Source organism: Monosiga brevicollis, genomic scaffold (genome assembly GCF_000002865.3).
Source record: "Monosiga brevicollis MX1 MONBRscaffold_34 genomic scaffold, whole genome shotgun sequence".
NCBI classification, from domain to species: Eukaryota; class Choanoflagellata; order Craspedida; family Salpingoecidae; genus Monosiga; species Monosiga brevicollis.
In genome coordinates, this window is record NW_001865071.1 from 103,575 (window position 1) to 126,256 (window position 22,682).

The 22,682-nt window shown below is 55.7% G+C and overlaps 7 protein-coding genes across 7 annotated transcripts; 3 read left to right on the top strand and 4 right to left on the bottom strand.

Annotated features, from left to right (window-relative positions):
• Positions 1-1,589: 1,589 nt before the first annotated feature.
• MONBRDRAFT_34322 (uncharacterized protein) lies at positions 1,590-4,003 on the bottom strand (the record flags this gene model as incomplete). Its single annotated transcript, XM_001749864.1, has 10 exons — positions 1,590-2,003; positions 2,144-2,200; positions 2,315-2,362; positions 2,453-2,549; positions 2,623-2,777; positions 2,903-2,995; positions 3,094-3,183; positions 3,418-3,515; positions 3,661-3,777; positions 3,859-4,003. The coding sequence occupies 10 exons, from the start codon at positions 4,001-4,003 to the stop codon at positions 1,590-1,592; spliced, it is 1,314 nt and encodes a 437-aa protein (XP_001749916.1).
• A 2,943-nt stretch (positions 4,004-6,946) lies between these two features.
• On the top strand, positions 6,947-8,824 carry MONBRDRAFT_29387 (uncharacterized protein; the record flags this gene model as incomplete). Its single annotated transcript, XM_001749812.1, has 9 exons — positions 6,947-7,039; positions 7,134-7,171; positions 7,271-7,687; positions 7,784-7,808; positions 7,892-8,000; positions 8,114-8,232; positions 8,352-8,474; positions 8,555-8,641; positions 8,735-8,824. The coding sequence occupies 9 exons, from the start codon at positions 6,947-6,949 to the stop codon at positions 8,822-8,824; spliced, it is 1,101 nt and encodes a 366-aa protein (XP_001749864.1).
• A 210-nt stretch (positions 8,825-9,034) lies between these two features.
• Positions 9,035-11,568, bottom strand: MONBRDRAFT_38914 (uncharacterized protein; the record flags this gene model as incomplete). Its single annotated transcript, XM_001749865.1, has 3 exons — positions 9,035-9,683; positions 9,783-9,933; positions 10,853-11,568. 3 exons carry the CDS (start codon positions 11,566-11,568, stop codon positions 9,297-9,299), a joined length of 1,254 nt encoding a protein of 417 aa, XP_001749917.1. The 3' UTR covers positions 9,035-9,296.
• A 544-nt stretch (positions 11,569-12,112) lies between these two features.
• Positions 12,113-13,186, bottom strand: MONBRDRAFT_12008 (uncharacterized protein; the record flags this gene model as incomplete). Its single annotated transcript, XM_001749866.1, has 1 exon — positions 12,113-13,186. One exon carries the CDS (start codon positions 13,184-13,186, stop codon positions 12,113-12,115), a length of 1,074 nt encoding a protein of 357 aa, XP_001749918.1.
• A 539-nt stretch (positions 13,187-13,725) lies between these two features.
• On the top strand, positions 13,726-17,002 carry MONBRDRAFT_34323 (uncharacterized protein). The gene is made up of 3 exons (XM_001749813.1): positions 13,726-13,917; positions 14,061-14,242; positions 14,403-17,002. The coding sequence occupies exons 1-3, from the start codon at positions 13,914-13,916 to the stop codon at positions 16,716-16,718; spliced, it is 2,502 nt and encodes an 833-aa protein (XP_001749865.1). The 5' UTR covers positions 13,726-13,913; the 3' UTR covers positions 16,719-17,002.
• Positions 17,003-17,249: 247 nt separating this feature from the next.
• Positions 17,250-18,549, bottom strand: MONBRDRAFT_29390 (uncharacterized protein; the record flags this gene model as incomplete). The annotated part of the gene is made up of 4 exons (XM_001749867.1): positions 17,250-17,447; positions 17,577-17,705; positions 17,833-17,893; positions 17,969-18,549. 4 exons carry the CDS (start codon positions 18,547-18,549, stop codon positions 17,250-17,252), a joined length of 969 nt encoding a protein of 322 aa, XP_001749919.1.
• Positions 18,550-18,905: 356 nt separating this feature from the next.
• On the top strand, positions 18,906-21,531 carry MONBRDRAFT_29391 (uncharacterized protein; the record flags this gene model as incomplete). The annotated part of the gene is made up of 12 exons (XM_001749814.1): positions 18,906-19,035; positions 19,434-19,510; positions 19,618-19,710; positions 19,782-19,893; positions 19,996-20,053; positions 20,095-20,127; positions 20,196-20,286; positions 20,399-20,457; positions 20,481-20,639; positions 20,790-20,896; positions 21,009-21,098; positions 21,197-21,531. The coding sequence occupies 12 exons, from the start codon at positions 18,906-18,908 to the stop codon at positions 21,529-21,531; spliced, it is 1,344 nt and encodes a 447-aa protein (XP_001749866.1).
• Positions 21,532-22,682: the final 1,151 nt, after the last annotated feature.

Sequence of the window (22,682 nt, forward strand, 5' to 3'; positions counted from 1 at the left end):
TCGTCCATGTATCTCTGATTGACATGTGAGTCGCTAAACCGACTATCATCAAGCCGAGTCGAGTGTTTGAGCCACCCCAGCCCTCTCGGTGTTCCACCCCCGTTCATATCTATGCCAATCACAACCCAACTGCCTATCCGGTCTAAGGCAGCATGCGCCTCCAGCGGGGTACAGGAATGGAGAATTTGGGAACACGCGCAGCAGTGCATGATCTTGTTCGTCAGGCGCTCAATTCGTTTTGGTGATACGCCAGGGCCGTTCAACGGCTTACCTCCCGTCTCAATGTCCTCTACCGAATAGCATTGAGCAGCACGCTAGGTGCGGGAGCCAGGCCCGCTCGGGATTGCGGAAAAGTATTGTTCTAGCCGGGGTGTGTGTTCCTGGCAGGGCTGCTCCACCTGCATGGGAGGTGCTCTCATGGTGCCGAGGCATGCCGGGCAATATCGCGCTGCTGACAATACTATGTCCAAGATAGCAGGCAAGGGCGCAGTCAGTCACAGCTGTCAGTCAAAACCTACACAAACGAGGGTACAGGTTGGGTGGACAGGCAGACACACCAGAGGGTCGCCCGAGGGAGAAAATGCAGCCCGATTGGCTACAGCCAGCGCAGCTTAAGCTGCAGTCGGCACAGAGCGGCTGGCCGCACAAGCACCGATCGGCTTGACACGGGCGCAGAGCTTGACATCCGTGACAAATGAACGTTTGGACAGGGCAATCGGATAGCCGTCGTGCTCCAGCAAAAAGCAGCCGCAAAGTATGTTCTAAAGTGTCCCAGCGTCGCAGCGAGTGATGGAAAATCACGAGCAAAGCCCACGCAACTGGAATTGGGCATGAGCGTTGCCAAACCTTGGATGTCAACCGTGCGCGGAGCGCGTCGTTGTTGCTTGCAGGCAGGGCGACCATCGTCGCCCTCGAGCTGGTCATGGCAGCTCGACGCCTCCCAGCCTCCCGGTGTGCAAGCTGGGGGATGAAGCAGCGTGTTGGTCCCACGCTTGGCATCGGCGCGATCGACTGGGAGGCAAGAGCAGACAACCATATCATCAAAGGGGGCCTGCCTGCCCAAACACCAAGTCAAGTCCGAAAGCTCAGATCGTACCTTCCATCACGGCGCAGCCTCTTGCAGCTCAGCTCGGTCACTGCCCGCTACTGCACGGCTCTGCCGCGCCTCTCACCGACAAGAATGTCAAAACCGCCTGTGTTCATGCAGGCGTCCTTCAAGGAGAGAGCGAGAGAGCGAGAGAGGAGGGGGGCGGGCAGGAGAGAGTATTGAAAAAAAGAAAAAAGAAGAAAAAAAAAAGTTTTTGGATCAGCGTAACGGTCACAACACGTGAAATTTCTTTTTGTTGTTGTGTTTGAATTGTGTTTTATCGCACAACACAACACGACACGTCTCTGTACTATACGCAGCTTAGTTGAATGCGCTTCTTCTGCTCCTTGTTGTCGGCGGAGGGCATTGCACGATGCAAATGTGTTGTTCAGTCGCGTGTCTGGTTTGTGCCTTGGCTTAGAAAGGTGCGGACCAGGACTTGCAGACAATCATAGACAGTGCTGATAGCTACAAATCCAAGGCTGCGAGGTTATTGTCATGATCATACGCTCTCTTCCTCAAAGTCCCAGAAGTCATCGTTCTTGAACCTGGCCGAATCGCTAGTGTCTGCGGTCTCCGTTCCGACTTGATAGGAAACCAAGTGCGAGTGGTTGTCGGGGCTGCCACCAGCCGAGCCAGGCTTTTCATTTTCATCAACAGCCTCATGCCCGTCCTCGTCCTCATCCTCATCGTCGTCAAATACTTCGTCAACAAAGAAAAAGTCGTCTTCTGCCAGGTCGTAATCCGACTGCGAGGCAGCGGCAGCATTGGCATGTACCAGGGCCTGAGCAGCGGCATCTGCTGCCGCTTGGTTGGCTTCCTTTTTGGCAAAGCCGTGCACAAGATCACTCGGCAGCTGCTTGACGCGGTCGCAGATGCGGTTGGCCAGTGCGTGTGAAATGAGCAGCTCCACCTCCTGAGCAGCACGCGGCCCACATACATGCCGCAGACCAGCCACACAGAAACGCGCATATGAGAAATACGTCAGCGAAGCATGCACCGCCCAAATGAATGGCTCATGCAGGGGAGGCGAACAGATCAGGAAGAAGGGCCTACCAAGAGGTCGGGAGTATCGCGCGTCTCATGGTGCATGCTCAGCGGTTGCATGACTTGCTATCAACATGCAGTAGACAATACATCAGAACCGAGGAAGACAGAGGTGATGAGATGACCTCAAAAGGCAGCAAAGCAGACTTGACGCGGGTAAACTTTAGTATTGAAGGATACCTGAAGCTCTTCGATGACGTCCTCACCCAGGGCTTCCCACGAGGGTGACTAGTCGCCATGACACAACAAGTAAGCACGGCCGGTCCCCAGGACAAAAGAAAGGCACGGCGGCACGCCAATCAGGCCCATCAATCTTACATTGTATGCCAGCAGGTGGCCAGTCTCACTTGCCGAGAGCGGGCGATTGGCAAGGTGGAAGCAAAATAACCGGATGTATGTGTAGCCCACGGGGTACCTGAAGCCGCATGCAGGTGAGAAGGCTGCGCCAGGTGGCGCAACGAAACGGGTCGGTTTGGGCGAGCACCCACCGGAGAACCTCGGGGCTGAGAGTAAGAAGATCTACAAGTTGTTGTGGGCCCATGAATTGGCGTAAAGTTTGTAGTCGATATCTGAGCATAGTTGAACCATGACGGATGCGCTGGGCAAACGCCAGCTTGCGGGGGCCCATGATGACGGCCCGGAACTGGAGAGGAAAAAAAAGGGGGGTGGGACGGGGATCAAAGAAAAATGGCGTTCCAGGGGTATGAGAGATCAACGGAGCGTAGCAACACGACGGCCGGGGCGAGCGGCACGCATGATCGGGCGTACAGCTTCCAATTCAGAGAGGCCATATTCCTGTAAGAGGTTGAGGCACTGCTCAAAAGACTCGTGCGTATGAAGAGCCGACGGAAATCGATCCAGCTGTCACGGCGACAAAGGTGAGGCCGAGCCGCTCGAACAGAAGGGATACCAGACAGCAGGTGTTGCGCAGTGAAAATGGGTCTTGAGCATGCACGTACAAGGGTCGAGAGGTCGGCAACGCTGACGGCTTGACCAGCCAGGCGAAGAAAGCGTCTTGCTTGAGCAACGTCAAAGTCAGGCAAAAGAGCCTGCGTAATGTGCAAGTGCGCGCGTGTGTGCAGACATGGGCAGGTTGGTATGAGCGTCATTGGAACGGACGAGGAATGGCCATGGTTCCCTTTGCCCATCGATCCACCAACTCGCACGGCCGTGGCTTGACCATGATGGTGGAACCGGCACTCGAATTGAGCACCAAACCATCAGCCGCGGTGCTTTTCAAGCAGCAATGTGCAAGATTACCCGCTGCATTCGTCTAGTCGCACCTGGGGGTTGTTTGTCATCATGTCGTCAACTCGCTGGGTGGACAGATACAAGGGTGCGTTTGAGAGGAGCTCGAAAATGTTGTCAGCGCGCTCAACAACTACACGCGCGCATCCAAGCCGGCAGGATGCAGCAGGGGTAGGGCATGCGAACATGAGCAAGAAGGTGCGGGCCAACGGCAAGCATTCGCTCTCCGTGCACGAGGACACGCGAAGCAAGAGCAGCAGCAGCAGCACATGGCTCACGATGTTCTTCCTTGATATCCTTGCAGGCGGTGAGCACAATGGTGGCCTTTTGTGCGGCATTCTGTACGCCCTGGCGGCGAAACTCGACTTCCAAAGAACTGGACGGCTCCCAATGGGCTAGAGGAGTTGGTCGCGCATTCAGGAGGTCGAATGAGAAGCAACGCTGACCCTGGCAATGTCACGAAACGAGGTACGTACCAAACTGAAACCGGGTGGGACCCTCCAAAGGGGAGAGTGGCATGTTGCTGGATGTTACAGCGGCTAATAACTGCCGCCTCTGCTGCCGAACGCGAAGCAGCTGTCGCCGCTGCACCGCCCGGCGCATCATCACCCGCGCTGCCATATTCTGCTCAATCGCACACACAGACAGTCAGTCACGCGCGCATGTGTGTGTGTGTGTGTGTGTGTGTGTGTGTCAAAGTATTTTACTTGGCCGATGTTTTTCAAATGAACCCCTCGAAAATGACATCGAAAGACCATGAGGGAGTTGCTTAGGGAGCAGGCATGATGAATCAATTGATGAGGTCAGAGAGGTCCGGGCCCTGTTGACTTCGTTTCCGGGCTCAGAGTACACTGCCTGTTCGTGCGCGCGCGTACCACTCATTCGTTCGATGCCTGAGCTAGAGCGTCGTTTCGTCGTGCAAGGCCAACACATTGGCCACATTCTATTGGTATCACAAAATGAACAACAGAATAATGAGACAGTGGGCATGGTTCCAATGTAGGGAGACATGCCAGGCGACAAGCAGAAATGGGTCCATTCGCACGGCCAGCCGCTGAACGCGTCACAAACCCAGGCGGTGCTTTGTTGTGCCGGAAGCAAGTCGAGCAACTGGGCAAAAGAAGATCGAGTCTCCGGAGCGGCTCGAAAGCAGGCTGCAGCTATGCTGTCTCACGTGTAAATTGGATTTGTGAGATTGCCACCAGCCCGACACATCTTGAAAGCAAAAGGAATACCATGAGAAAACCCACCGCTGTGCAATTAATGGAGCCCTTGGGGGAGTGGTAGCGTGGCACCCGCTTGGAGCTGTTGAATAATAGCAGGTAGACTCAAGCCCTTCCAGGGAGTCGCACCAGCGGTGACCAGTTCCCACACTAAGACGCCGAACGCCCAAACATCCGAGCGCTCTGAATATCGCCGCGCCACCAAGCACTCGAGTGCCATCCATCTGCGTGCATATGATTTGAAGCATAAAAGACACATGAGTTGTGCGCACATGCGGGCCAGTTGGCTGGTTTCACGTGAGGTGGGTACATCATACCGGAAGGGCATTTCGCTATCTGCAACACTCTTGTAATATTCTGAACTTGGCATGACCCGGGACACTACCATGCAAGCAAACAAAAAATCGAGGTTCACATCATGTGCCGACTGAATGCAAAACGCATGGGGCTCACGGTATCATGCAAAGACAACGTGCAACCCCCACCCATACTGACAGCCAAAATCGCCCAGTTGTTTGATATCACCACGCCAGCCCTCCCGTCTTGCCACTCATACTTGTTCCCAGATCACATTAAAACGATCTCAGCACCAGATACCCCATCGCAGAACACCTGCGTTCCTTTTCTTATTTCAAAAGGCATCCCCTGCACTCAAGACACAGAGGAGTCACGAAAAACAAACAATAAAACAAAAGGACACACGTCCAGCATCGCCTGTGCTTCGGCGCCATGCATGCAACTGGCAGTGCCGTGTTCAACCCGCCCCGATGAAGAAGCTGCCATTCACTCCAACGAGCTGGTTGAGCACTTTGAGATTCGTTGCCGTCAAAAATCCACATGAGATCAAGGTGATGTCGCCGAGAACATGCGTCACATTCAAGGGCACGTTCAGCGAACATCCAACTGAACCCGAATAAATGACGGGCTCGCCTGTGGGCGCAGCCGTGGTATTGGGAGCAAACACTGTTGGCCCGGGATTGCTCATCGTGGCATCAGCGACCGCTAGAACCAGCACCACGACCAGCCCGCACACCACCACCCCGCGCTCCATGATGACGGCGTTGCACGTGAAAAAAAAAAAAAAATTAGAAAGAAGCAATCCGATCTTCATCCTGATAGGCCACACATTCGAATGACATAAGTAATCACATACCGTGTGTATCAGCCCCCCCATAATTTGACAGGACAGGGGATATAATGTTTAAAGTTTTAAAGTTTAACGTTTTAAAGTCATCGGATGTAGAGGACAAGGGGCTTTTGAATGGATGCTTTGATTTACATGTATCTGGTGGACTTTCTTTTCAAAGTGTGACATTGTCATTGTATTAAATTAGGCATGTTGGGGATAAAAAATGATGACAACGATTTAAAGAAGTGACTGGGCCGCGATGGTGGTGGCAGGTCCGGGGGGCTGGTGGGGCCGATCGGTTTACTTGCAGCAGGCGCACTTGTAGCACTTGCGGAAGAACAGGGCAATGCGCACCTTGAGCGGGGGACGCGGTGTCAAACCCATCTGCATCAAAGCAGTCCACGAGGTGCCATGAGAGCGGATCGGACCGGGAAAATCTTTTGTGGCAACATATTGATCCTCCCCATGCCCTCCCATGCCTTGCCGAGTGTGGTGCATTTGTGCCCATGCTCGTGGTGGCGTGGTGGCGTGTGAATGGGGAGGGTTCGCCGTCTGAGACCAGGGTTGGAAACAAAGAGGGGTGCGCAGCCAGGCTGCTCCAGGCTGCAACAACTGGGTCGTAACGAGCGTACCTTGTGTGGTGGTGGAGCTTGATTTTGTTTCACCCGAGGCCGATCAGCACTGCAAAGACAACGGCGGCAGGTGTCACATCAGATGAAAAGCGGCAGACACGCATCGAATGGCCAGACAGAACGCCAGGTGTGGTTACCACGTACCAAGCAGTCAATCGCAGCGGCAGCAGAGGTAAAAATGAAGCTCCGCCGGCCGAGCCGTCCACGATCCACCGCAAGTCCTGGTTGTTACTCATACACACCAGACACATGCATAGACACACTTCCGGGACATTCGTCACACATGCACGTCGCCCGTGCAGGGGTTATAAAGGGGATCGCACCACACACGTGTGAAAGGATCGCCACACACCTCAATCGCATGTGACATTCAGCAGGCACAACTTGCATCACATTTGCTGGAAGATTAAACCAGTCTTGCACAACTTTTTCCACTTCAACCATTCAAATTATTGCAAAAAGCTTCCGCCCAATGCTGACAATTTAAGTTGTACAGCAGGCGAAATTAGTGAACAGTTTGGTACAAAAGTTCCGCGCGACGGAGGTGCCGGGCGGGTTCCAGTGCTTCCATTGCTGCACCATGGCTGGGCGCAAGGAGGCGGCGGCAACCGATGCCGAGGTTGAATATCGTGACCCATGGGGCGACGTTGATCTGCTGGATAAAAACTTTGCGGTGGGTCCCGGCCGCGTGCCTTTGCGACTTGGCGCGCGGGCACAATGTCTCACTAGGGTCCGAGGCCTGCTCTCTCTACCGCATGTGTCCACAGGCCTTTGAGAAGCGCAAGCAGGAGTTGGCTGCCAAGAAGTTGGTTATCTCTGTTTCTCTGTCACGCACTGGCTTTTTACCGTTTGGCTCCAGTTCCATACATGCTGATGGTGATACTGGTTAATGTGTTGATTCTAGACAAGCCGAAGCTGCCGAGCAGGCGGCCCAGGCCAAGGCTGAAGAAGCCAAGACCACAGCTCGCGACAGCCACGGGGAACGCCGATCAGACAGTCGTGAGAAGCAGGACGATCGTCGCTCACACCATCGCCATGATGACCGACGCCGGCATGATGACGACCGGCGCCGACGCGATTACGACGACCGTCGGCGTGGCCACGATGACCGACGTCGTGGCTACGATGACCGACGCCGTGACTACGACGAGCGACGTCGAGACCGCGATGATCGTCGGGGTCGCTACCATGAACGCGATGACCGGCGGCGTGATTACGATGACCGGCGGCGTGATGAGCGCCGAGACCACCACAGCCGTCGCGACCGCGAGCACGCTCGGGCCAAGGAGCCCGCTCCAGCTCCGGTCGAGGAGGCCCAGCCGTAAGCACTCTTGCCCACTCACCTGACCTCGCACCACTGGCTTTGTCATCAAGCGCTCACATGTCCCCACTGCCGATGATCGACATGGCTCGGCAGGCCCATGTCCATAAACGCTGTCATGGTCTGTGTACCCGCCCCTTGCTTGGCAAATACATGTTTGCTTTGTCGCGGCCTTGATTCACACGCTCGTACCGTGCGTGTCAGGTGGCCGATCGCGTCAACGAAATTCTTGGGGCCAAGACCATTCGTCGCAGTGATCTGGAGCCTTTGTTTACACCTGGCTTTCAGCTCCTGGCCTTGAGCGATGAGCAAGGTATGGCGTCATGCAGTTGAGACGCTCCTCATCGTTTGCTTCCCGTCTGCCCTGATTGGTTGTGGTGCTTTGGATACTACGCCGGGACGATGCGGGTTTGCGCTCTGGGGTAGAGCTGGGTACTCGAAGCGAGCTGGACGATCTGCTGCGCATTCTAGACGGTCAGGCCGGTTGGAAGGTGCATGTGCGACGACGACTCTACATTGAAAGCACTTCCAATCCAGACCTCTCGGTTCGTGTAGTTAAAATCATTTGGCGCTGCGGCCTTGGGCAGTAACTGCCCTGCCTGACTTTTGCCAGCTGCGTGAATGCTGCATCTCATTCAACCGGAATTTTCCGGCTGGTGTGCAGTTTGCCCTCGACATTTATGCACCAGGGTCCGGCTCGCTCTTTGATGCCCACGGTCCCACAGATACCGCTCCCACTGGCGCCACGGCGTTGCTTTGGCGAATTCAGTTCAACCATTGTGCTCAGGTGCGGCGGCGCCGAATACGCCGAGTACGCTGGCTTCGCGGCAACCGTGCTCATCTGTTCTTGGCGCGACCGACTGTCAGGTTTATGCCAGTGCGGTCGAGGGCACGGCCGTCAGCGAGACAGAGGTGGCCCAGTCTGATTTCATGGACACATCGGTTGTGAAACAGGTTTGTTGTGCTCTCCCTGCCGTGTGAGCAGTGTTGCTTTGGGCTGCCCATTTGCCTCGCTCACACGCGTGCTCATCGTGGTTCTTCGTTCAGGCCTTGGACCTGGTCTTGCGGCCGGGGGGGTTGACCAGCGACATTGCACTGCACTACAACGACTACATCAACGTGCCTGTGCTGGGCTGACGAGTGTTCTTTTTTTGTTCTGTTGCCACCCATTCACCACGACTAATTGAAAACAAACAACCAAGAACCTCAAAAAACAAGAACCAAGCAGAGACAAGAATGCCAGGTTTTGTGAATCATTCTTTTGCCACTGAGCGCCTGAGTGTGTGCACAAGCACACGACTCGTTTCCAACACAAGTGAGGTAATTTGTCTGACATTTTTCGCATGCCTCCTGACACATCATGGCGACGCCCGAAGATGCACCGTCCTTGATGACGACGCCATGTTCAGATATCACAGGCTTCGATTCTAGTCCCGGCTTCGGGACAAGCCCCGGCTTCGGGACAAGCCCGGGCATCTGGACAAGCCCGGGCATCTCTTTTAGTCCGGCTGGCCCGGAGCCAGGGGAGGTGACGGAGGAGCAGGCTGCGGGTGAGACCACAGGGTTTGCGTTGGTGTCAGGGGAGGGACGAAATGGGGAGGAACCGCGTTCAGGCGCCGACGCCAGAGCAGAGCAGGCGGTTGGCCTTGCTGGTGTCAACCCCGAGCCGGTCGTGACGCTGGTCGCCGACCCGGCTCGGAACATTGTGCAAGGGCACGGCAAACTCAATTTTTTCTTCCCTGACAAGTGTGGTTTTACGGCGGAGCAGCGTGCAGCTCTTTGGACAGACGAGGAGGCCACCTTTTCCATCACCGATGCTACGCGCGCCAATCTGATGGCCCAGCTTTTGCGGCTGTACGTGCCCCGAGGAAAGACCGTCATGGATATTACGGCCTGCGTTGGGGGCAACACGTTGGGCCTTGTGCAGGAATTTGCCGTCGTGGCCAATGAGCTCGATGCCACCCGTTATGCCATGCTTCACCACAACATGCGCGTCCTGGCCCCCGAGCCGGAGTTTGACCTCACGCTGACCTCAGCCGATGCCTCGGTATTGCTTCAGCGGGTGCGGTCAGACCCCGCACTGGCCGCGTTGCACCCCATGGCGGCCGTCATTGATCCGCCGTGGGGCGGGACCGATTATATCGAGGCCACGGGCCACCTTCCGCTCTTCTTGGGCTCGGCGGATTTGCCCGAGATCGTTCTGGCTTGTCGCGATGCAGGTTTGGCCGTGGTCATGTGCAAGGTGCCTGGAAATTATGACCTGGAGGAGCTAGCGCAGCGCTTGGATGACGACCTGCACTCCCAACTCTCTGCAGGCTCAACTTGCGTCGCCACGTCGTTTACCACAGTTGATTTGCAAAAGTTTCAGGTCTGCATTGTTACCTTTGTGCAGCCGGCGCATCCCGTCACCCTGCCTACTCGCGAGGCCATCCGGCCTCTACTGGAGTACGGCGAAGCTCATGTGCGACGGACGGGCGTTGCTGAACGGGGACGGGAGCGCCTTCCCGGCCGGCGTGGATATGGCGCTCAACATCATTTGAACATGAAGCGTCGAAGTGGCCCGGGAGTGTCCCCTAGTGGGTCCGCATTTGACGGTGGGCGATATACACACCGTGGTCATGACTATCAGCCCCCTCGACAAAGGCAATGGGACCGATCCAATCGCTACGACCAGGGCTACCGCCCAGACGGCAACCGATACGGTCACTATGAGTCGGCCCCAAAGCGTTCACGATTCGCCAATGACCACCGGTAAAGGTGGGAGCAGTCGGACTTTGTGATGTGAGTGAGTGTGTCGTTTTTGACTTTTGAGTGCGTGATCAATTGAAAGTGACATCAAGCTCTTATGACGATGAACAAAGGTAGACATTCGAGTGTGTAAAGGTATTATAACCCGGAATCTCGCACTGTGTTCACGAGGAGCCACCAGCATCTTCAAGAGAGTGCGCGCCTTATAATATTTTCTGAAGGCGTTCAGTGATCTCTGACACGTCCTTCGCTGCACTCGGGGCATCCTTGTCCTCAGAGTCATGGGTGCTTGAGGTCTTGTGCTTACGAGGCAAGGCGGCAGCCAATGGTGCTGAGCTCAGTTCGAGCTTCTTCTTGATGTCGTTGTAGCTGACTTGTGACAGAGCTTTGGGGGTCCACGCATAAACATGCACAGACCGTTCCAACAGTCCCTGGCATTTCTTAGTTGCAACCTTGAAAGTCTTTGAAGAGGTTGTTTCAAAACAAACGTTGAACAATTTGTCGCGATCCTGCAGGGACAAGCAGGCCTCCTCACAGGCCTCACGCTTGGCAGCTTCCTGCGCTGGTTCGCGCCCATCGATTTTACCAAAGCCGATGCTGCCCACAACGTCGCAATTTGGATAACCATAATTTGGGGACGGACCCTCGACAGTGGAAAGAAGGGCCAGACCCAAGCCGAACTCGTCAGAGAACTTTTGGTGAGCCTCGTTCAGAGCGTCGGCTTTGTCCAAGAGCACCTGCATCATGTTGGGGTTGATACCCTTTCCAGCGCGGGGCACTTTGTTTTGGCACTGCGCGAATACGTCGTCAGGGATGAGGTCACAGCACTTCTTGAGCAAGGCCTGGCGCTCTGTCGGCAAGGGCAGGGGCAAATGGACGAGTGCCAACGCCTCATGGCCCTTCAGTTGATGCTTCTTGAATAGCTCTGTGGCTGCTTTTGCTGCCTTGACATCAAGCAGCATCAATAATGCTGCCCGAGGGAGATCCGAGGGGATTTTGGGCCCTTTTGCCCCATGAGTTGAGGAAGCGGCCTTTTGTGGCCCTCTTGTCCCACGTTGTGAGGCAGCGGCCCCCGTGGCCCCTGCCTGTGCCGCATCTGCATCGCGGGCTCGCCAATTTTTGGACTCAGCCATGGCAAAAGGTCATGGCAAAATGCTCGCAAGACGGAACGTTGCCGCTGGGATTTTGGCGGGAAAGATGATCCAAGTCTGAATCAACTTAATACCCAAAAACCACTGGATTCTGATACAAAATTATCCACATCTCTTGTTGTTGTTATTGCTGACAACGAAATGTCGACAGCTCGAGCTGGTAAAAGGTCGAGAGAGAGAAGATGAGAGAGAGAGAGAGAGAGAGAGAGAGATGCGCTACCGCCCTGACGGCGACCGATACGGTCACTATGAATCGGCCCCGAAGCGTTCACGATTCGCCAATGACCATCGGTAAAGGTGGGAGCAGTCATACTTTGTGATGTGAGTGAGTGCGTGAGTGAGTGAGTGAGTGAGTGGGTGTGACGTTTTTTGACTTTTGAGTGCGTGATCAATTGAAAGCGATATCAAGCTCTTGTGACGACGCTAAACAAAGGTAGACAGACATTCAACATCTGGAGGTATTATAACCCGGTATCTCGCACTGTGTTCACGAGGAGCCACCAGCATCTTCAAGAGAGTGCGCGCCTTATAACATTTTCTGAAGGCGTTCAGTGATCTCTGACACGTCCTTCGCTGCACTCGGGGCATCCTTGTCCTCAGAGTCATGGGCGCTTGAGGTCTTGTGCGTATGAGGCGAGGCGGCAGCCAATGGTACTGAGCTCAGTTCGAGCTTCTTGTCGATGCAGCTGACTTGTAACGGAGCTTTGGGGGTCCACGCATAAACCTGCACAGTCTTTGAAGGGGCTGCTTCAAAACAAACGTCGAACAATTCGTCGCGATCCTTCAGGAACAAGCAGCCCTCCTCGCAAGCCTCGCGCTGGGCAGCTTTTGGCGCCAGTTCGCCCTCATTGATTTTACCAAAGCCGACGCTGCCCACAACGTCGCAATTTGGATAGCCGTTCTTTGGGTCCGGACCCTCGACAGTGGAAAGAAGGGCCAGACCCAAGCCAAACTCGTCAGAGAACTTTTGATGAGCCTCGTTCAGAGCGTCGGCTTTGTCCAAGAGCACCTGCATCATGATGGGGTTGGTACCCTTTCCAGCGTCGGGCACTTCTGTTTTGCACTGCGCGAATACGTCGTCCGGGATGAGGTCACAGCACTGCTTGAGCAAGGCCTCGCGCTCTGTCGGCAAGGGCAGGGGCAAATGGACAAGAGCCCGCGCCTCATAGTGCTTCAGATCATTCTCCTTGAACAGCTCTGTGGCTGCTTTTGCTGCCTTGACATCAAGCAGCATCAATAATGCTGCCCGAGGGAGATCCGAGGGGATTTTGAGCCCCTTTGCCCCATGAGTTGAGGCAGCGGCCTTTTGTGGCCCTTTTGCCCCACGTTGTGAGGCAGCGGCCTTTTGTGGCCCTTTTGCCCCACGTTGTGAGGCAGCGGCCTTTTGTGGCCCTCTTGTCCCACGTTGTGAGGCAGCGGCCTTTTGTGGCCCTTTTGCCCCACGTTGTGAGGCAGCGGCCTTTTGTGGCCCTTTTGCCCCACGTTGTGAGGCAGCGGCCTTTTGTGGCCCTCTTGTCCCACGTTGTGAGGCAGCGGCCCCCGTGGCCCCTGCCTGTGCCGCATCTCCATCGCGGGCTCGCCAATTTTTGGACTCAGCCATGGCAAAAGGTCATGGCAAAATGCTCGCAAGACGGAACGTTGCCGCTGGGATTTTGGCGGGAAAGATGATCCAAGTCTGAATCAACTTAATACCCAAAAACCACTGGATTCTGATACAAAATTATCCACATCTCTTTCCGCTCTTTCTCCTCTTTGCCAGTTCAGCGTAGAGGAGAGAGAGAGGGAGAGAGCGAGAGAGAGGAAATAGCATTCATTCCGCCCCCTTTCCCTTTTGTTGTTGTTGTTGCCACTGAAGAGGGGAGATCTTTTGTTCTTATCAAATGTTGACAGCGCATAGAACCTTCTCTGCAACGGGGGTCATGGGCAAGCTTCATCTCTGTAATGGGTCACAGAAATGCCATCATCTCTGCATTTACATATGATGTCACACTTGAACAAAGGTGCTCGTCGGCCATCTCTCTTCGTCCAACAGCATCGCAAACACCAACTCTCCGCTTACATCAGCCTTCACCACCGTCTCTAGCAGCCACTGGTGGTGAGCTGGATGACCAGCTCGGCGGCAGTTTTCCCTTTTTTGGATCTCGCGCCCTTTCCGTCAAGTGTTCTTCTCCTCTTTGCTGCGCGGCTGTCAAGCTCGACATTTTCTCTTCTTGTTTGACTAGTGTCAACCTTCTGCATCCACTGTCAAAGAGGTCGCGTTGAGCGGCGTCGTTGATAGCAGCCACAGATTTGAACCCCGTGGTCTCACTACAATTACAACCACCATCATGGGTACGTGCGTTCCACCCCAGCGCACCGCCAGTGGTGCACAACCCCGTCGGATGGTCTCGTGCACTGCCGCTCGATGATGCGCCCGCCCCTTTCCGTTTCTTTTCCTGATGCACCTGCGCTCACGTTACTGCTCATTCATGCAGGCTTTGAGGCTCCCAAGGGCGTTCCCACCGTCTTCGACCCCAGCTTCAAGGGCGTCGGCCAGAAGCCTGGTCTCGACATCTGGCGTGTGGAGAAGCTCGCCGTGGTGAAGAAGGAACCCACAGACAAGGCTTTCAAGGGCCAGCTCCACGAGGGCGATGCCTACATTATCCTCCAGACCAAGGTGCGAGGCCGGCTCCCAGTTCCCAGCACCCGTCTCATACTGCTTCCGCTTACCTCCCACTCTTGCTGTGGCTGTGGCCATCGCGCGTCCGAAACGCAACCGACATGACGTGCATTTTGTCATCTCTCACGCGAGTCGTGCATTGCTCGTGCGTCTATAGCAAGTTGGCCCTGCGCTTGAGCGCCACATCTACTTCTGGCTCGGCAAGGAGTCGACCCAGGACGAGCAGGGCGTGGCCGCCTACAAGACGGTCGAGCTCGACCAGTCGCTCGGCGATGAGCCCGTCCAGCATCGCGAAGTCCAGGACCACGAGTCAGACGAGTTCCTTGGTCTCTTCAAGGATGGTCTGCAATATCTGCCTGGAGGCGTGGCCACTGGCTTCAAGCACGTTGACAAGGAGGGCGAGCACCGCACTCGTCTGCTCCACGTCAAGGGTCGCCGCAAAATCCGCGTCTCCGAGGTCCCTCTTCAGGCCGGCAGCGTCAACGAGGGTGATGTCTTCATCCTCGATGCCTACATGGAGATTTACCAGTGGAACGGCAAGGAGGCTAGCCGTCTTGAGAAGACCAAGGCCATGCAGATTGTCCAGCGCATCCGCGATGAGGAGCGTGGCGGCAGTGCCAAGATCTCCGTCATTGACCAGGACAAGGACGACGATGCCGCCTTCTGGGGCAAGCTTGGTGGCAAGCCGGCTCAGATCAAGTCGGCTCAGGATGCCGGCTCGGATGACGCCCATGAGCGCAGCGCCGTCAAGGAGATGACCCTCTACCGCGTCTCCGACGCCTCGGGCTCCATGCAGGTCACTCCCATCGAGGAGAAGCCCTACAAGAAGGAGCAGCTCGACACCAACGATGCCTTTATCCTCGACTGCGGACCCGCCGGTATCTTTGTCTGGGTCGGCAAGGGTGCCACCAAGGAGGAGCGTGCCTTCTCCATGCGCACTGGTACCGACTTTATCAAGCAAAAGGGCTACCCCAACCACACCCCCGTCACCCGCGTCGTCGAGACCGGCGAGACCCCTGTCTTCAAGGAGAAGTTTGCCTCATGGCCCGAACCCAACATGCTTCTCCCCGGCCAGTATGCCAAGCGCGAGAAGAACCCGGCCTTCAACAAGCAGTTTAGCACCATGACGCTTCACGATGCTGTCGAGCGCCAAAAAGAGACGCTGCCCGATGACGGCAAGGGTACCCTCGAGGTCTGGCGCATCGAGAACTTTGAGCGCGCCCCCGTTCCCAAGGAGCAGTACGGCCACTTCTTTGGCGGCGACTCGTACGTCATGCTCTACACCTACCTTAAGAACAGCAAGAAGTGCTACATCATTTACTTTTGGCAGGGCCTCAAGTCGTCCCAGGACGAGCGCGGTGCCTCGGCCATCCACGCCGTCAAGCTCGATGAGGAGTACGGTGGCGATCCGGTCCAGGTCCGCGTCGTCCAGAACAAGGAGCCCCCGCACTTTTACCTCGTCATGCAGCAGTTTGGCGGCATGGTCGTGCACGCCGGTGGCCACGCCTCGGGCTTTAAGAACGTTGCCGATCAGGACAGCTACGACACGGACGGCACCCGCCTCTTCCAGGTCCGCGGCACCAACGACTGGAACACCCGCGCCGTCCAGGTCGAGGAGGAGCCTGCCTCCCTCAACTCGGGCGATGTCTTCATCCTCGAGACCCCCAAGCAGTGCTACCTGTGGTTCGGCAAGGGCTGCAGCGGCGATGAGCGCGAGTTTGGCCGCCAAATTATCAAGGCGGTCATTGGCAACCGTGGCTTTGAAACGGTCACGGAAGGCCAGGAGCCTGCCGAGTTCTGGTCTGGTCTGGGCCACGACATTGCCAACGGCCGTCCCCACTACGCTGAGGTCAAGGAGGCCCAGATGCAGGAATACCGTCCCCCGCGTCTGTTCCAGTGCTCCAACGCCCGCGGCTACTTTTATGTCGAGGAGATTTTCGACTTTGATCAGGAGGACCTGATTGAGGACGACGTCATGATCCTTGACGCCTTCTTCGAGGTCTTTGTCTGGATTGGTGCGGGTGCCAACGTCGAGGAGCGCAAGCACGCTCTGGAGACGGCCAAGGAGTACGTCGACTCGGATCCTACGGACCGCACGAGCGATGACACGGCCATCATGGTGGTCAAGCAGGGTCTGGAGCCAACCAACTTCCGCTGCCACTTTATGGCGTGGGACGACGAGAAGTGGTCCAACGGCATGAACTACGAGCAGCTCAAGGCCGCGCTCGGCTCGGGTGAGGTTGGTGCCGTCAGCCTCGACCAAGCAATGGATGCCTTTAGCACCAACAAGAAGTACCCCTATGAGCAGCTCAAGAGCAATGACGGTCTCCCTGACACTGTTGACAAGACGAAGAAGGAGCAGTACCTGTCGGACGACGACTTCCAGACCATCTTCAAGATGAGCCGCTCCGAGTTCTCGGCGCTGGCCAAGTGGAAGCAGAACAACAAGAAGAAAGAAGTCGGCCTCTTCTAAAGCAAGCACACGCTTGATTTTGTGTCGAGTTCTGCGAAATACGACCTTGTACAGCGAGCGTGGCTTGTGCGCTGCTGGCTTGGCCTGTTGTCAGCTCTTTGTGACCTCGCGCTGTATGTTTTATCTGTGTTTTGTTGGAGGTGCTTGGCCCGCGCGTGTTTGTTGCAGTATGCAAAGCGCGCCGTTTGGCCTCGCGTTTTCATTCAATCTTCCTCCTGCCGCGCTTGCGCGCCCGAGTTGGTCCATGCCACTCGGCTCATCCCCTTAAATTCATTTTAACATGTAAACTCGATTTGCGTTTTCATGAACGACGAACATTCGACACTTTGGTTTGACGCAGGCAGGATGGTAAGTATAGCATGATGTCTTGACGGTGGTGTGTTTTCTAGGACAGGGTAAAAGCGTGCTCGAGGCAGCCTAGTTGTTCTTTTGCGCCGCATGTTGATGATGATCAAACACATTGTAAAAAAAAGAGAAAAAAGAAAACAAGGAGACGCTCAGCGTCTTGTGGCAAGAAACGGGGGATGGGGCCTATACACGGATGGCAAAGGTGTTGCTGCGTGGCTCCTTGGCGGTGCTTTTGGTCTTTTGGCTGCTAGTGGCAGACTTGGGCGGTCGAGACCGGCGTGGTCGCGAACTGCGGACGATCCGCGTTTCTGCGGGTGAGAAGCCTTTGCGCATCTGGCGCACGTACATGTCGAGCTCACCACCAATCTGGTCCCAAGACAACTGCACTCGTGCAAGCCACGTCAAAAAAGCATCATGTGCGCTGTGAGGGAAGAAATCGAGCCCAGCCGGGTGCTCTGATCCTTGACACCCATTGTTTGCCAAAAAGCAAGCCATGGGGTAGGCACGTACCCCGTGAAGGTTGAGTTGCAGCTGGCGCCACTGAATGACGTTGTTTGAGTGTGGGTCATGGGAAAGGAATTGCGAGAGGCGCACATGCTGCACCCAATGTCCAACATCGGCGTAGGCGCTCACATATGTCTACAATGACGTGTTGCCCAGGGCGACGAGCGCGGCGGCCAGCGTGAGATGACACGATCACCAGGACGCGCTTCATGTCAACTCAATGGACCGCAACATAATGTGTGCGGCAATTGCAATGGCTCACCTTGATGAGGTCGGTGAGGGAGTCAAAGGTCAGGGGTCGGTCCATGAGGGTTGCGCGGCGGCTGAGACCGACCGCGCCAAAGAGGCCGTCAAAGTGGAGGCCAAGCACAATGTGGCGGAAGCTCTGACCAGCAAACCTAGTTTTGAAGGAGATGGTGAAGCGGGCCAATTTTGCGACGGGATTGGAGAGGTGCACGGCGACGACGACGGCCTCGAGACACTTGATGGGGAGTGGGTGCTCCAGGATTAGCTTGGCTGTCTCGAGCAGGCGGCAGATGGGTTTCCCCTTGTCAATCTCAAAGCACTGCATGTTGGTGGCGTTGTACATGCGCCCTGAAAGGTAGGCTTGCAGGCGCCGGACAAACGTGGGCACGTCCTGGCCGAGACGAAAGCTGGGTACGGTCAGGCGCGAGGCGCGAGGCAAGTCGCCGCTGGATGCTGAGCCAGTCTCGGTCCCTGGCTGCAAGACCTCCGTGGCCGCCTGCGCCAAAGCTGCCTCTACCACCTGGCGGCCATCCGGCAGCTCTCCGACCACATTGCGCAGCAGGCGCCCAAAGTGTTCGGCAGGAATCGGAAACCGATTGCCCCGATTAATGGCATAGTCAGCAGTCGAAGCCCCCGCCATCAAGTCATCCAGCGATGTCGCCATCGTGGTCAACCCCGCCGCCCCCAGCCGCCCGCTGCCGCTGCCGCTGCCACTGCCGCCCTTGGCTGTCATCTCGTCCTTTGCGCCTTGCCAACAGCACTGCCCGCTCAAGTCATCATCCCCTTCTGCACAAACATGTAAAATATCTGCACAAAGTCGTGTATCAAACACCAATAAATGTACGTGAACTCGTGATACTTCTTCAATCTCCACACGACAGGGCTTTACAAGCAGGACAGAAATGTCAGCCAAAACGTGTTTCGCGCGAAATTCAAAAAAAAAAAAAAATTGCTTTTGAAGTGTGTGCTTTCTTGACAATTGCTGATCCCGCTTCGTCGACGAGCCGACGTACGGAAGAATAGACGGGCAGACGCGCGCTTGGCGGCGGAGAAACGAGGGCTGGTAGGGAATTGGTGTAGCTTACAAACATGGGCAAGGCCAAGGCGCCCGTTGGGCCGCCAAAGATCAAGCCGGATGGGCTCACGATTGAGATTCTGAAGGATCAGTATGTGCTTGGGCGTCAGCTCGGGGTGGGAGGTTTTGGCCTCATCTACGAAGGTCGGCACGGCGCCTTGCTCTCTCACATGTTTGCCGTCAGCGCCGTTGGCGGCTCGCACTCGGTGCTAACCGAAATGCATGGCTTGTTGTGTAGCTGCCACGGGTGGTAGTCGCTCCAAGATGGACCACGTCGTTAAAATTGTGAGCATGGTCCACGGTCCCAGACTTGGCGTGCTCGCGAGGTTGGGTGGGCTTTGGCCTACCGTCGCTCAGTGCGTTTGGTGAGTGTAGGAGCATGCTGCGAGCCAAGGTGTTTTCAGCGAGTACAAGTGCATGAGCGGAGCAGAGCTCACGGCTTGGGCATCAGGTAAAGGCAACTGGGCTACTGTTGCCGGCGGTGTCTGTCAGCCCTCGCGTTGGGTCGACTGATAAACCGGCATCTCCGGGCGCTGTGTTAGACCGCAAGACGTGGATGGCCAAGCGCAAGCTCAAGCATTTCCCTCTCGCCTATACCCTGGGCATGGGCACAGTCACGGTATGCCGCCGGGGTGCCCGTCCCGGCCATGCGCTCGGCCTCCACTGACCTTGTTGACTGGGTTCCAATGCATGGCCTTGTGGAACCGGCTCTTGGTTGATGCATAGCTCTGCAAACTGTCCTGCCGTGTCATGGTACTCCCTCGCTACGGCCCTTCCCTGAACGATGTCATGGACCAGCACAGGAATACGGCACACAAGGTGTGGCAGCCTTTCCTTGGCGTGGCAGGCGATGACCACAAATTTCGCTCACATCCATGGTGCCGTGGTAGCTGAGCGCCGGCACGGTGGCGCTGATTGCGAGTCAAGTGACGGAGGCACTGGCTTACCTGCACTCGCACGACTATGTTCACTCGGACATCAAGGGAGCCAACATTTGCACCTGTGCGTGACTTTCATGTCAATGACCATGCGTGCAGACGGGAGCGGGGCAAGGTGCTGCTCTTTACGACAGCTCACCACCAAGGCCTGTGTTGTATATTATAGCTTTGGGCAACAATCATGATATCATCCTGATCGACTTTGGCTGCGCCGAGCGTTTCAGGTGTGTACGTGTCACCATGCCGTGCCGGCTTGAACAATCAGATCCATGCATCTGTGCCGTTTCAGCCAACAGGGGTAAGTGCTGGTGCTCGTGGGAGGTGCTGACTCGGTTGTCGCACAACACATCTGCCGTTCTTTTTTAGTGTCACTCGTGACGGGCACAAGCCGTACCTCATCGACCCAACACTAAGGCATGAGGGCACGCTGCCCTTTACGTGCTTGGACATGCACCAGGTGTGTGTGCGGTGTACGCGAGTTGGGTAGAATGGAGTAGCACAATGGCCGGGACTATCTTTATTTCATTTTTGTGACCACTCTTGATTGGGTGGGTGCTGCGCGCGTGTAGGGCGCATTGTGCACCCGACGCGGCGATCTGGAGATTTTCGCTTACCAGTGTCTTCACTGGTTGGGCACGCTGCCCTGGTCAGTTTAAAAAAGGCGGTTTTTTGTTTGTCTTCTCAACTTGACAATGGCAAGGCTGCCCAGCGCAATGCTGATGAGTTGCACCATGGCAGGTACGAGCTGGCTAAGAACGTGAACATTGCCACGGACAAGAAGACGCCACAGCAAGTTCAGGACATGAAGATGTCAGTGTTTCAATCTGTTGGACCTTGCTTGTGCAGACCACAAGCTGCGGCTTCTTTTTCCTTCTTTTTCTCTCCCCCTTTCTTTTCTTTCTCAATAATTTGGCGACTTGGCTCACTTGCTGTGATTACAACGTCGGTGGGCGAGCACAGGAAGTTTTTTCCGCGTGCCGGCGAAGCGGGGTTGCCGGGAGCCAAGGCGAAGCGTGGTGCCACCGAGCTAGCCCAAGCATGCGGCATCACAGACCCTCAAGTCCTAGGTAGGCGCTGCGCGGGTTGCATCTATTGGGGCAGGGGTGCCGTCTCGTCTTCTGTTTTGCGCCAGCGTTTTTGTAACTCGTGCGCTCAATGAATGAATGGGATGCCTTGCAGGCGCGATTGCCCCGATGCTTGAGCAAGTCTTTGCTCTGGGATACTCGGAGGAACCCAAGTATGCCAAGTTTGCGGCGGTCCTGGCCAAGTGTACGTTGCCATTCGCCAAATGAGCCCAGCCTTCCTCAAAAACAGTCTAAAGGATGCCCCTGCCCACTCGTTCACCTGTGCCCTGCTTTGCACGATAGGCGCGGCCAAGACCTTGGACCTGAGTGGACCTTCCCAAGGGGCCTCGGAAGCACCTGCAGCTGGCAAGGCCAAGAGCGCATCATCGCGCTCTCGGGCCAAGACAACAAGTCGGGAGGCCGCTGCACCCGCAACGGCGTCTAGCTCGCCGCCACCTTCGGCGACACCGGCTGCGGCCAAGCGTGGCACCGCCCACACTGGAGGCCGACCGACGTCCAAGATCTCGGTGCAGGCCGCCGAACAAGAGCCGGCGAGTGGTGGAGATAGTCCCCGAACGTTGCGCTTGCTGCGACGCCACGAGCGAATGAAAAAGCTGATTGCCGATGGCAAGGCATAAGAAAGAAAGTGGTTGACGTGTTCCGGGGCACTCCATCAAAGGCAGCCTTGTCAGCTGTAGTTTGTTCAAATCTTGTTGTCTGTATTCTGCTTGGACTTTTTGAATCTCCAATCGAGGTAGCTGCCTCCAACCATAGAGCGAGCGACTCGTGACCATCACAACTTTTAAAACCCCCTTTGCCCTAACATTCACTCTGTCCAATAATGCTGACAATATTCCCGTTGTCAGCAGAAAGATCAGAAGGTCACTTCCTGGGGACTTTTTTTCAAACTCAAAGGCATAAACGTAAAGCAACGAAATGGCTTTTTCCCCAACCTCTTTGAAAGCGAAAGTCTGCAAGGTGAATCAGTTTAGCAAGGTTTTTCCTTTGGAATGCTATACAGTCAGCGGCCATGTTACTGTAATTCCGCTGTTTAGCATCACGTTGTGGTGTTTTGTGATGGTGATCACTTGCTTCCTGTTTGTGCCGCTCAAATCCGAAAAAGTCCCCTCAAAGCAGACCCGTTGTGTTCTTGCACTAACCTTACAGCTTACCGCTTTCCCTTTCCACAACAACCCACACGCGGCACCTCCAAGCAGAGCCCCTTAAGCTTAAAGCTTACTGACGACCTGGTAACCTTACGACCTTATGACCCTATTCCCCACTTCTCCCCCCACACACTCTAACCAGCGCTTGTGGTTTTCCCTTTCCCCTTTGCCCCTGAAGCATTTCCAAGCCACTAGCTCTACACGGTACAAACCCCTTGTTCTTGTTCCCCTTCACCACCACACACACATCCCACACACTACTTCCCTTTATCTCTCTTGCCCTTCGGTTTTTTGTGAGAAATATTGCCCCGCTTTGACATCCATGTATACCGCTTTAAGCTTGCTTACCCCTTGTGGAAAGACATACATGTATATACACGGCCCTGTCACAAACCCCCCCGCTGCCACAAGCGGCTTCCCTTTTGGCTCTGTGTGTGTACGTTGTGTGTGTGTGTACGTTGTGTTGTGTTGTTGTGTTGTGTGACAATCTCTAGTGCAGAAGCTTAAGGAGCCGCGGTGTCGCCTCTTGGCGCTTGGCGGTCGCTTTGTTGGTGACGTGCCTCACCCGCTGCCGTTGTGGTCGGGTCAAATGCACTGCCGTTGATGGAGGGGGCTTGGGCTTG